Below are 13,874 nucleotides of genomic sequence, written 5' to 3'. Positions count from 1 at the left end.
AGAGATATTATTAGTGCTGATAGGGAACGGACTTGCCTGCTCAGTGACGAGGAAAGTTAATAGTCCAAGCATTCTTCCCTCCTGCATTCTCCGTGCTGGCATTTTGATTAAAAAATATATATATATATATCGCTGCAGCTGTTTGCATATTCTGGAAGTGTGTGTGCATGTATGTGGTTTGGTGTTTACAAATTTGGGGTTATGAAGGGGAGTTTCCAGAGCAACGGAAGTAGCTGCTTGTCAGTCAGGGTTCATTTTGAAAATGAAAGCCTGAAAGCTTGGGGCCCACTCTGAGCTTGGGCCTGGTCTCTGAGGAGTCAGCAAAGGCCAGGAGGTGGCTTTGGCTGGTTGGCTCAGTGAAGCAACTACTGGATCACTCCTTTACTTTTTATGAATCGATGAAATAGGAGTTGTTTTTGGTGTCCTGCAGGTTCTGAGGCAGAGATGTGGGAGCGGGCATGGGGGTTCCAGCAGCAGATGCACCCCACCCCAACACACACGCACACAGTGCCCCCCTCCACATACACACACGATCACATTTTCCCAGGCTGCCGAATCAGAACAAGGTAACAAATGTTTCTCACGCCTCTACTAGGTGCACAGGATAGTGTGACGGAATTGTCAAAGAGTTTCCAGTTTAGCTGGCCTTTTGGAGCAAAGGAAAAGAAACACAACACAGGGCAGTCTGTGCTGGGTGCCAAAGGAGGAATACAACCAGCCGGCTGGGAGGGGGAGAGCCATCACTCTGGGCTAGGGTAATCCAAGGAGGATTACTGGAGAAGGTGGAAGCTGAGGCCAACCTTAAAGGACAAGGAGAATTTCCTAGACAGAAGCTCTGAGGGAGGACGTTCTTTTTTTTTCTTTTTAAAAGCTTTTATTTATTTATTTATGAGAGACACAGAGAGAGGCAGAGGCACAGGCAGAGGGAAAAGCGGGCTCCGTGGGGGAACCTGATGTGGGACTCCATCCCGGGACCCCGGGATCACACCCTGAGCCAAAGGCAGCCGCTCAACCACTGAGCCATGGAGGTGCACCCTGAAGGAGGACATTCTAGAAGAGGAGAGCAGCTTCAAGATATGCTCAGGTTAGGGCAAGTCCTTTTGTTGGGCTGGAATCTGGGGCTTGTGTGAGCGATCTACAGTTGATAAGCCTGGCTTGAATGCCAGTCCTTGGTGCCAGAACAAAGGCTATGGTGTCACACAGACCTGCTCTGCTACTTCCTGCTGAGTGACCTTGAGCAAGTGGCCTGACCTCTCAGCAAACTGGGGACAGTAATCACACTTAGCTTTTGATGTGGCTGGGAGGATTCAAAGTGTTTGTATCTATATATCTACATCTATCTATCTAAATATATGGCATCTAGCACAGTGCCTGGCACATAATAAATGTTCCAACATTGATTACAAATGCATAGGCTGTCAGGAAGGAAAGCTCAAGATATTTAGGGCAAAATATTTGAGGGCCAAGGAGGAAAGGTCTCTGATACCTTCCATCACGGTGGCCCAGTGGAGTGAGCTGGCTTGGCTTGAGACCCACATCCCCTTTGGCCTAGACTGTTGGGACAGTCTTCTGGCTTCTAGTCTCTGCGGCTCCCAGAGTCACCTTCTGAAACGCCACCTTAATCATGACTGTGTCCCTCTCTGACTCAAGAATCTTCTTTCAGGGCCTCAGTCGCTCAAAAACTGAACTCCCTAACATGGTGGGGGGCAGGAGGCAAGACCTACCACTTACTGAGGGCAGGGAAGAGCAAAGAGAAGGCCACTGTTAGAAGTAAAAAGGCAAACTATCCTCAAGGAGACCACAGAGGGCAGGGCATTCCCGCGGCCACTGGCTGCTTCTTGGAGGCGACCTGGGAGGATAAAGAGGGGAGGCCGGGGGGCCGGGCAGGGACCCGCGGGGAGGAAGGGAGTATCCCTTCTCCGTCCCCCGCCAGAGCTTCTGCCTAGACCCCTGTCTCCGGTTCCGCGGCAGGAATCCCGGGCAACCCCGCGCTCTGCGGGGAGGGTCAAGGCCAGACAAAGGGCAAGGCGGGGGAGCCCGAGTCCCGGGCCGCCTCGGCGAATCTAGAGGCGGGACGAAGGCGCCTCGGGGACAAAGTGCAGGAGATAAGAGGGAAGGGCGAAGGAGGGGGGCGGGGAGCCAGCGCCCTGGAGCTGCAGGATCGCGCTCCCGGAGGCCTTGGCTGCCAGCCGAGCCCTGCCCGCCGGGGAGGGGGCGCCCTAGAGCCTCTTCACCCCGGCAGCTGCGGGGATGCCGAGAAGCCGGCGGCGCGGCGCCCGGGGCCCGCTCGCCCCCACCCGGTGCCCGCCCCGCCGTGGCGCGCGGTGCCGGAGGCGGGGCCGCCCGGCGCACCTGGCCGCTCGGGGCGGGGCCGCCCGCGACCCGGGACCGGGGAGGCGGCGGCGGTCCCCGCGGGGCGCTGCAAGGGCTGGCCCCGGGGACCCGGCCCGAGCTCCCACACTCCACGCCCCCCACCTCCCGCGCGGGGCCCTCCCCCGGCTCGCTGGCTCTCTCCCTCCCCCTCCCCTCCTTTGCTCCCTCCCTCCGAGCCCAGTTGCTCAAGCCGCTTCCTTCCCCAACGCCAGCGCCAGTTCCTCTCCCGGAGGGGCCCGGGAAGGGCAGCGGACGCTCGGCCCGGGAAGCGCGGCGGCGGCGGCGGCGGGACCATGGCCGAGCCCCGAGGGACCGCGGGACCGGGGCCCAAGGCCTCCCTGGTCGCCACCGCGCTGAGCCCGCGGAGCGCCCCGCCGCCCCGCCCCTCGAGAGCGGACACCGACAGCCTGGGCAGGTACCGGGGCCACGCCGCCGTCGCCTCCCGGGACCCCCTCCTCCACGGCTCGCTGATGCTCTCGGCGGCGGCGGGCTCGGGCCGCCGGCGGGGAGCGCTGCGGGAGCTGCTGGGGCTGCAGGGGGCGGCCCCCGCCGGCCGGCTGTCGGAGGAGCGCGCCGAGGAGCAGTCCCCCGCCGGGGCGAGCGCGCCGAACGCGGCGAATGGGCCAAACGGGCCGGGCGGCGGCGGGCTGGGCCTGGAGCCCCACGAGCACGCGTGGATACTGGCGGCCGCCGAGGGCCGCCTTGAGGTGCTGTGGGAGCAGCTGGAAGCCGAGCCCGGGCTGCTGCTGCGGGGCGACCCGGTCACGGGCTACACGGTGCTGCACTGGCTGGCCAAGCACGGGTGCCACGAGGAGCTCATCCTGGTGCATGACTTCGCCCAGCGCCGGGGCTTGAAGCTCGACGTGAGCGTCTCGGGCAGCGGCGGCCTCACGCCCCTCCACCTGGCGGCCCTGCAGGGCCACGACATGGTCATCAAGGTGCTGGTGGGCGCCCTGGGGGCTGACCCCACGCGCCGCGACTACAGCGGCCACCGGGCCTGCCACTACCTGCGGCCCAACGCGCCGCAGAGCCTGCGGGAGCTGTCGGGGGCCGAGGAGTGGGAGACGGCGGGCCGCAGCGAGCGGAACAATGCCAACAACAACAGCAGCGGCGCCGCCCCGTGGACGCCGCGACGGTCCCCGAGCTCAGTGGGCACGAACTCCGCGGAGACACAGGCGAGAGCAGCGGCGGCGACCGGCAAGGAGAAGAACTACACGGGCAGCCGGATGGCGCAGATTCAGGGCCTCCTCCGCCAAGTGTTCCCCTTCTTCCAGGACCGTTGAGGGCCACAGACACTGGAGAGCGCGGAGGGACGGCGACGCTGCGTCGAGGCCCCTGTCTCGGGTTGTCTTGGGCCGCACCCGAAGGGGTGGCAGCTCTGGCGCAGCCGAGTGCGCCGGGCGGGCGAGCAGCGAACCACCTACAGGTTTGTCGCAGATGCCTGTCCCGGGTCTCCCGCGGTCATGGGTCAGGAGACCCGGGGACCAGGACGCGCCCTAATCGAGACGGAGAGCGCAAAGGCCAATCTGTCCTGGCGCCGAGGCCCAAGACTGGGGGACTAAGGAGTTAGGGGCAGGAGTGTGGTCCTGCTTGGGAGAGGAAGTCAGGCTTCCAGGAGCCGTTTCTGGGCAGGCAAAAGCTCAGGGTATTGGGAAGCACTTGCTAGAAGAAGGAGTTAAGACTGTAAACCACGGATACAGAGGAAGCGCCCAACTGAAGGCTGGACTCTGCTATTCCTGCGGGCGAGTCGTCCTTCCCCCCCAGCCTGCTCCGAGACATCCAGGCTCTACCGGTACTTGTTCTAATGTAGCGCGGATGACTTCTTAAGCATATTAAAGCGGGGTATGTTTTCCTTTCACATGACAAAGCTGTCCTTGGGGTGACTTTTCCCCCCCCCATTAACCACTGAGTGCGCCAAGCTTTCTACATTCGCAGGGAAAAGTTCACCAATCCTTGGCCCTGAGCTAGTGATCGGGCTGCTCTGGACCTCGTTCCCACAGCAAATGGCCAAGCCACCCGCTGGCAGGAGCTGCATTCACCTGGGCTCCGAGTAGAGACAGGCAGTTTGCCTGTCTCCTGGGCTCTTTGGCAGCTAGGTCCTGCTCCCGGCACAAGTCTCATCCCAGGCCAGTTGTCTGTAATGGGGGGGGGGGGTAAAAAGGGAAAAATCTCCAAATGTACATTTCTGATGTTTTGTGGTGAGTCATGTAATTTACCTTGACTTCTGCCTTCCTGTGAGACACACCCACTGACACTTTTTCCAAGATATAGGGCTTTAATCATCAGCATTGCCTTTTAATTACCTTTAATATGTAAGTTGTAGTTTGGAAAATGGCTCCCATTCAGAAATGGTCTGAATTGAGTGGAATACAGGAGGGTTGACTTTGAGAGGAGGGAAAGCAGTTGGTGGCCAGGGACCCATGCTGCCTTAAAGAATAGTGCATTTTCAACATAGCGCTGTATCCCTGGAAGCTTGGGGTGCTCTTGCAATGGACTGTTGTGTCCCCAAGCCCTCCCATCCCTGTCCTTAAACACCAGGAAGAAACTGAGTCATCACAGAGCACAGCCCAGAAACACTACCCTGAGCGAATCCATAGAAGTTTCTCTCTCTGCTGGCGGGCCTGTCTGCCCCCCCTAGTACCTCCTCTGTGCTCATAATGGTCCAATCTTCTCTTAACCCATTAGATTCTTCTCATCCATGAAATGACCCAAAACCCCCTATCAGTGTTTTTAGCCGGTCACATGTTTCTAGGAACTACACCTTAAAACATATTTACACAGTGTGATGTAGCAATAACTGCGTTCTCAATGAACTTCTCCAATGTCTGAAAGGGAGAGGGCAATTGGTTCTGGATTCTGGCAGTTGGCATCAGCATCTGGCATAACTCCCTCCATCCCCGGGCCCATTTTATAGTTTATTTTTTAAGAATTTATTTATTGATTTATGAGAGAGAGAGGGAGAGAGAGGCAATGAGCTGGTGGGAGGCAGAGGGAGAGGGACAAGCAGACTCTCCGCTGAGCGGGGAGCTGTCCCTGGGGCTCCATCCTAGCACCCCGAGATCACAACCTGATTGGAAGTCAGACGCTTAACCAACCGAGCCACCCAGGCGCCCTGCCCGTGCCCATTTGATAGATGTAGGGCTGCGGTTTCCGCTCCACAGTCGCCCTTGACAGCTGCCAAGGCGGGTCGGGTTTGATGAAGACTGCCAGGACGGGGCCTTCTTGCCAAATGGCTGGGTCTACAGGCTCCTGGCGCGGAGGGAAGAGTGGCTTGTGCCTTTGCCCAACATTCAAAGGACACTGAGAACAGTAGTCCCCTCTTCATGGGAAAAGGCTGAACCTAAGCATCTTAACTATTAGCAGATCTGGGGACCGGAGACAAGCATCTACCCTGCTTTTTCCAACATGAAAACCAAGGCAGCTGGGGGATTTGAAAGCTCTTTCTGTCGTTTCTCCTGCAGTCAGCTATTCTTCCCCACAGATTTTTCTCATCATGTGAAAGTGCCTAGCCTACCTCCTCCATGTAAAATTGAGGTTTGGCTGCAGGGGACAAACTCCCATGCTGAAAACTCTCCGTGCCTAACATCAAGCCATTGGCATTTCTGGTATGCTTTTTGAGGCAAGACTGGTATGCTTACCCCAAGAGAAAGAACATATTCCCTAAGAAACTGCTTTCCAGGGGAGCAAAACGGAGCTAAGCAGATGATACAAATCTACGTTCTTGTAGAGCAAGGGACAAGAAAGGAGATAGAAGCAGGGTTGTGACAGGTAAGCGTGGCAGTTGGGGGCGGGGGAGGGGGGTTGTTTGCTGCACAGGCACGGCGATTGACCGAGGGTGAAAGATGCGGGAAAGGCTTTCCTGGGAGGAGGGTAAGGCCAGATCTGAGGTTCCAGGGGTGAGTGGGAGTTGGTCAGTGCAGAAGCAGAGGGGTCTCTTGGCAGAGCCCTGGGGTATGTCTGGGAGAATAGAGTGAGTACCAGGAAATGGAAGTCAGCCCTCGGGGCAGGAAGGTGGGAGCTGGAGAGTCACTAAAGGCAAAGCTGAATAAGTGGCTGGGCGCTCAGATCACCCAGGGTCTCATGGGGCCTGCTAAAAGAGGAACCCAGGTTTTAACCTAAAGGTAGCCAGGAACCCGAGAAAGTTTCTAAGCAGAGAGGAGTAACCTGATGGTATTTTAGAAAAGTCTCTCCAGCAGGCAGTCACACACAGGAGAGGATGGGATGTGCCAGGAAGCAAGGGGACAACTGGGGTGGGGGTGGGGAGGATGGAGCATCATGCAAGCAAAGCATTTCTGGAGAAAAGTCATGCTTCAGCTGAGACGTGCAAAGGAGCCTGTGGGGAGCACTGGCTTTCAGACTTTTATCCCCCCATAGAATTTGCTGTCACAGAGTTTACCTCGGAGCCCCACGTGTAAAACTGGCAAACACAGAGGCGAATAGATAGTAGCACACGGTGACGCCTGGAGCGAAATCCAAAATCACTGGTGTGCACGGCCAGCAGCTCAGCCTAACCTGAGTTTGAATGCTGACTACTGGTGAGTGACCTTGAGCAGGTCATTCACCCCTCTGTGTTGTGCTTTCCTCATCAGTAAAAGCAGACAAATACAATCTCCCTAGTAGGGTGCGGAGGGTTTGAGATCATGGATACGCATCACCTAACACGCTGCAGGACACAGAAAACAGGTAGCTGTTTGGAAGAATTGAAAGGTGTTCAGCAGGCTATTGTGGTAAAACTAGTTTCTCTGCCATGGTGGTCCGGGAAGGATCTTGTGGTTACCTGTGTTAACCTCTCTCTAAAATGTGTGCACACTGATTACAAGTCCTTGTCTCTCTGTGCCCGACAAGTGGTTGCTCCCTCTGCCGATGTTGTTTACAACCTACCTACTTTGACTTTATTTATTTATTTATTTATTTATTTATTTATTTATTTGAGGAGAGAGAGAGCACAGTCAGGAGTTGCAGAGGGAGAGGGAGAGAGAATCTTAAGCAGACTCCACATTGAGTGTGGAGCCTGATGTGGGGCTCGATCTCACAACCCCAAGTAGAAACCAAGAGTCAGACACTTAACCCGCTGTGCCACCCAGGCACCACTGACTTTATTTTTTTTTTAAGATTTATATTCTTTATTTGAGAGAAACAGAGAAGAGAGAGAGAGAGAGGATGAGAACAAGCAGGGGGAGGGGCAGAAGGAGAGGAAGAAGCAGACTCCCCACCAGGCCTGGAGCCCAACCCAGGGCTCTATCCGGGGCTTGATCCCAGGACCCCAGGATCATGACCAGAGCCGAAGGCAGAGGCTTAACAAACTGAGCCACTCAGGAGCCCCTATACTTTGACTTTAGACAAGATCAAAGCAAGCTGACTTGGCTTGTTCTCCAGCCCACAGAAGTAAAAGCAGCAAGTTAACAGGGGTCCACCAAATACTAAGTAGGTTAGATATTGTTTCCAGATAAAGTCATAAACTAGAGTCAGGGCTAAACCCGAAATCCTCTGAAGAGGGTAAATGCATACAAGTGCTTTATCTCCTGACCCTACTATCTATACAAATGCCTCCTTCCATCCCTGACCCTACATTCCACATCCGGCCTCCTGAGACCTCTTCCCTCTTTCCATTTATGTTAAGGAAGGAGATGTCTGTCTCCTCTCAAGATGTGACTCTGGCTCTCCACACCAGCTCCTCCCAGGGCCTAATTCTGTCACTTGTCCCTCTTTCCTGTCTCCAAACTCCCCATCAGCGTGGTTCAGTATAACAAACGTTTATTAAGAAGCCAGGCTCTTGGGGGCAAGGAACAAATGGCCTCAAGTCTCTCCCCGCCACGCTGCCCCATCTTCTGGCCCAATCTCCTGACGCTCCCTCTCCTCTTCACAGCCAGTGCTCTCCAAAAGGAGGTCTCCTCCCCTCACTCTGTCCGGCTCCTTACTTCTTAATCTCTCCTCAATCTTCCGCATCCAGCTTTCCACCTCCACCATCCCCACACAGTTCCTTCCACAAGGCTCTCCAGCGATCACCTCCCAACTGCCAAATTCAAGTCCTTAAGTCACTTCTTGGCCTCACCAGCCACTGTTGGCTACTTTCCAGTCCTTGAAACTCTCTTCTCTACTCTTCCGTGATCTCTGGCAGTTTTAACTGCTGGCACTTACCAATTTGAAGTCTTAGCAAATCTTTCTTTTCACTCGACCTTCTCTGTTCTCTCCCTAAGATTTTTTCTCCTTTCCCGCTTCCCCCCCTTCTCCCTCCCTCTCTCCGCTCCAGTCACAGGGGTCTCCTAGCTATTCCTTGAAAGAGCCATGTTTGGGCTGCCTGGGTAGCTTAGCGGTCGAGTGTCTGCCTTTGGCTCAGGGTGTGATACTGGAGTCCCGGGATCAAGTCTCACATCAAGGCCCACATCGGACTCCCTGCAGGGAGCCTGCTTCTCTCTCTGCCTGTGTCTCTGCCTCTCTCTGTGTGTCTCTCATGAATATATAAATACAATCTTTTTTTTAAAGATTTGACTTTATTATTTATTCATGAGAGACACAGAGAAAGGCAGAGACACAGGCAGAAGGAGAAGCAGGCTCCATGCAGGGAGCCCGACGCGGGACTCGATCCTGGGACTCCAGGATCATGCCCTGGGCCAAAGGCAGATGCTAAACCGCTGAGCCACCCACGGATCCCTATAAATACAATCTTAAAAAAGAGAGAGAGACATGTTCTTCTGAGCTCTGGGATGCCTACGTACTGTTCCCTCTCCAGAAACACTCTTCCCTCTATTCCTTGCCCCCTTCACATGGCCCACTCCCCACTCATCCTTCAGATGTTAGTCACTGCCTTGGGGAGCACCTCCTGCCCCTTAGGCTAGGTTGGCACTTCACTCATTCTACTCCTTTCCTTTTTTTTTTTTTTTAAGATTGTATTTACTAAAAAAAAAAAAAAAAAAAGATTGTATTTACTTATTTGAGAGAGAGTACGCAGGAGTGGGGTTGGGTAGAGGCAGGGGGAGAAGCAGACTCCCCGCTGGGCAGGGAACCCAATGCAGGACTCTGTCCCAGGACCCCGGGATCATGACCTGAGCCCAAGGCAAATGCTTAACCAACTGAGCCACCCAGGCTCCCCTTTTCTGCTCCTTTTTCATAGTCCTTATTACACTGGAGGAAATTATTCCAGCAGTTATTTAATTACTATTTCCCCCACTACCACTACACTGACATTCCAGGAGGACAGGGACTGAGTCATCTTATTCATCACAGTATCCCTAGTTCCTGGTAGATGGAAGGTGATCCATAAATCGATGTTGATTGGCAATGGAATCATAAATTTGAATTCAAAAGCACTGGAAACAAAACAAGAAATAGATAAATTGGACTTCATCCAAATTAAAGACTTCTGGGCTTCAAAGGACACCTATTGGTAAGGTAAAAACACAACCCACAGAACAGCAGAAAATATTTGCAGAAGTATATCTCATAAGGGTCCAAGATCCAAAATATATAAAGAATCCTACAACCCAATAACAAAAAAATATAAACAACCTGCCTTACAAATGGGCAAAAGAAGACTTGAACAGACATTTCTCCGAAGAAGATGTATATGAAATCTCCAACAAGCACGTGAAGAGATGCTCAACATCGTTAGTCATTAGGACTTTGTTTTGGTTTGGTTTGAGGGGGAGGGGCAAAGGGAGAGAGAATCTTTCTTTTAAGATTTTATTTATTTATTCATAAGAGACACACACACAGAGAGAGAGAGGGAGAGAGAGAGAGAGAGAGAGGCAGAGACATAGGCAGAGGGAGAAGCAGGGTCCACGCAGGGAGCCCAACATGGGACTCGACCCCAGGATTCCAGGATCACACCCCGGGGCTGAAGGCAGGCACTAAACTGCTGGGCCACCCAGGGATCCCCGCCCCCAGAGAAAGATTCTTAAGCAGGCTCCACACTCAGCGTGGAGCCCAACATGGGGCTCTATCCCACAACTCTGAGATCATGACCTGAGCCAAAATCAAGAGGTGGATGCTTAACCGATTGAGCCACCCAGGCATCCCTGTTTTGTGTTTTTATAAGGAATCTCTAGGCCCAAAGTGGGGCTTGAATTCATGATCCCAAGATCAAGAGTTGCATGCTCTACCAACTGAGCCAGCCAAGTACCCCAGCATCATTAGTAGTTACAGAAATGCAAGTGAAACTCAGAATGAGATACCACTTTATATTTACTAGGATCGCTGTTATCAAAAAGGCAGATTAGGAGCACCTGGGTGGCTTAGTTGGTTAAACATCTGCCTTTGGTTTGTCATGATTCCAGGTTCCTGGGATTGGGCCCTGAGTCCAGCTCTGCTTGGCGGGGAGCCTGCTTCTCCTTTTCCCTCTGCTGCTCCCCCTGCTTGTGCTCTCTCTCTCTGTCAAACAAACAAATAAATATCTTTTAAAAACCAGATTATAACAAGCATTGGGCAAAGATGCAGAAAAATTAGAACCCTCATACTCTGCTGGTAGGAATGTAAAATGGTGCATCCCCTTTAGAAAGCAGTCTGGCAGCTCATCAAAAAGTGAAACATAGACTTACCAATGTGATATTGTGATTTATAATAAATATATATTTGGTCTTGACCTTGTTCCAGGCCCAGAGCCCCTAAACCTTTGGAATTTCCTGTGATAAGAGTGAGCATGGTGTCTTTTGTTATGTTAAACAGGTGATTTTTGGAAAGCCCTTAAGATGAGGGCTAGTTGCCAGGGGAATCAACTTTGATAATAGGAATGGAACTTTCAGTACCTCCTCGCAAAACCTCCTGGGAAGGAAGAGGGCCTGGAGGTTGAGTCCATGGTCAATTGCCAATGATTTAATCAACTGGGGCTATGTTATGCCTCCACAAAGACCCAAAAGGACAAGGTTCAAAGAGATTCTGGGCTGGTAAACACATGGAGGTGCTGGCTGAGTGGCACCCTGGAGGGCATGTCAGCTCTGAGCCCCTTTCCCATGCCTTGCCCTATGCATCTCTTCCATCTGTCTCTTCCTGAGTCATATCCTTTTATAATAAACTCGGGACCTAATAAGTAAAATGTTTCTCTGATTTCTCTGAACTGTTCCAGCAAATTAATCAAACCCAAAGAAAGGGGCCATGGAATCTGCACTCTATAGCTGGTCAGTCAGAAGCACAGGTGACATCTGGGTTTATGACTGGTATCTAAAGTTGGCAGAGGAGGGGGTGAGTCTTCTAGGACTCCGTCCTCAACTTGTGGAATCTGATACTCTCAGTAGATAGTGTCAGAATTAAGTGAAATTGAGTTAAACTGTAGGATACTCAGCTGGCGTGGGAGAGTTTCTCCTTGTTAGCGTGGGGAACCCCGCCCCCGACACACACACACACACACACACACACACACACACGTTGGAATTGGTACAACAATCTGTTTACTATATAACCCAGAAATTCCACTCCTAGGTATCTACTTAGGAAAAATGACTTTTTTTAAAGATTATTTATTTATTTATTCATGAGAGACACAGAGACAGAGGTAGAAGCACAGGCAGAAGGAGAAGCAGGCTCCATGCAGGAAGCCTGATGCGGGACTCAATCCCAGGACCCTAGGATCATGCCCTGAGCCAAAGGCAGATGCTTAGCTGCTGAGCCCACCCAGGAGTTCCTTACCTCAGAGAAATGAAAGCGTATATCCGCACAAAAACTTCTATATGAATGTTCATAGTGACATCATTCATAATAGCCAAAAGGTAAAAATAACCCTAATGTCTATCGATAAATGTCTATCAACAGATAGATGAATAGATGAACAAAATTTGGGGTTTCCATATGATGGAATATTATTTGGCCATGAAAAGGAATGAAATTCTGATATACGCAACAATGTGGATGAACGTTGAAAAGGTAATGAGAAGTGAAATAAGCCAGTCACAAAATACCTTCTATTATATGATCCCATTGATATGAAATGTCCAGAATAGTCAAATCCATAGAGACAGAAAGGAGATTGATGGTTTCCTAGGGCTGTGGAGGATGGGAGACTACAAGTTGATAGCTAAAGGGCAGGGAATTTCTTTTCGAGGTGATGAAAATGTTCTAAAATGGACTATGGAGGGGTGCTTGACTGGCTCAGTTGGAAGAGCATGCAACTCTTTTCTTTTAAAAATTTATTTAGGGGGATCCCTGGGTGGTGCAGTGGTTTAGCGCCTGCCTTTGGCCCAGGGCGCGATCCTGGAGACCCGGGATCGAATCCCACGTCGGGCTCCCGGTGCATGGAGCCTGCTTCTCCCTCTGCCTGTGTCTCTGCCTCTCTCTCTCTCTCTCTTTCTCTCTCTCTCTCTCTCTCTGTGACTATCATAAATTTTAAAAAAATTATTTAGGGATGCCTGGGTGACTCAGCGGTTGAGCACCTGCCTTCAGCCCAGGGCATGATCCTGGAGTCTGAGGATCGAGTCCCGCATCGGGCTTCTTGCGTGGAGCCTGCTTCTCCCTCTGCCTGTGTCTCTGCCTCTCTCTCTCTCTCTCTCTCTCTCTCTCTCTGTGTGTGTGTATCTCTCATGAATAAATAAATCTTAAAAAAAAAGAAAAAAATTCCAGTAGAGTTAACATATGGTATTATATTAGTTTCAGGTGTACAATATACTAATTCAACAATTCTATACATTACTCAGTGCTCATCAAGATAAGTGTATTTTAAAGAGCCCAAGTGTTCATCAACTGATGATGACTGGACAAAGAAGATGTGGTACATACATACAATGGAATATTACTCGGCCATCCAAAAAGAACGAAATCCTGGGGCCCCTTGGTAGCTCAGTTGGTTAAGCATCCGACTTTGGATTTTGGCTCACGTCATGATATCAGGGTTGTGAAATTAGGACATGAGCCAAAATCAAGAGTCAGACACTTAACTGTGTCACCCAGGTGCCCCAAGCATGCAGTTCTTGATCTTGGGGTTGTGAGTTCTAGCCTCATGTTGGGAGCAGAGATTACTTAAATAAATTAACCTTTAAAAGAAATAAAAATTAAAATTTTCAAAAAGTGACTGTGGTAATGGTTGCACATAACTGTAAATATACTAAAAACCACTAAACTGTATTTTTTTATTTATTTACTTATTTTAGAGAGAGAGAGCGCGCATGAGCATGAGCAGAGGTGGGGGGCAGAGAGAGAGAAAATCTCAAGCAGACTTTCCATTGAGCACAGAGCCTGACACTGGGCTTGATCTCATGATCCTAAGATCATGACTCTTAGATCATGACCTGAGCCAAAATCAAGAGTTGGACACTCAACTAACTGAGCCACCCAGGCTCCCCTACACTTTAGTTTTTTAAACTGAAATATAGTTGACATACAATATTATATTAGTTTTAAGTGTACAATATAGTAATTCAACAATTATATATATTACAAAATGCTCATCATGATAAGTGTAGTTACTATTTGTCAACCATACAAAATTATTATAATATTATTGACTATATTCCCCATGCTGTATTTTTTATCCCTGTGATTTATTTCTTTTGTATCTGAAAGTTTGTACCTTTTATTTT

General features: G+C 51.3%; 1 protein-coding gene across 2 annotated transcripts in view; it reads left to right on the top strand.

Moving 5' to 3' along the window:
• The first annotated feature begins 2,422 nt into the window (after positions 1 to 2,422).
• The window catches only part of SOWAHD (sosondowah ankyrin repeat domain family member D), a 29,326-nt gene continuing 17,874 nt past the window's right edge, over positions 2,423 to 13,874 (top strand). The window contains exon 1 of one of the 2 annotated variants that reach the window (XR_012026318.1): positions 2,423 to 4,215. Coding sequence is in view for 1 of the 2 variants with exons in the window: in XM_072816138.1 (XP_072672239.1) it covers positions 2,667 to 3,656 (990 nt within the window). In the remaining variant the exon portion in view is untranslated. Of the gene's footprint in view, positions 4,241 to 13,874 lie in introns of those variants that run through there. The other variant, XM_072816138.1, reaches the window with a different exon arrangement.

The sequence above is a fragment of the Canis lupus genome, chromosome X (genome assembly GCF_048164855.1).
Source record: "Canis lupus baileyi chromosome X, mCanLup2.hap1, whole genome shotgun sequence".
NCBI classification, from domain to species: Eukaryota; Metazoa; Chordata; class Mammalia; order Carnivora; family Canidae; genus Canis; species Canis lupus.
The sequence above is the reverse complement of the archived record's forward strand: the minus strand, read 5'-3'. Positions and strand labels throughout refer to the sequence as shown.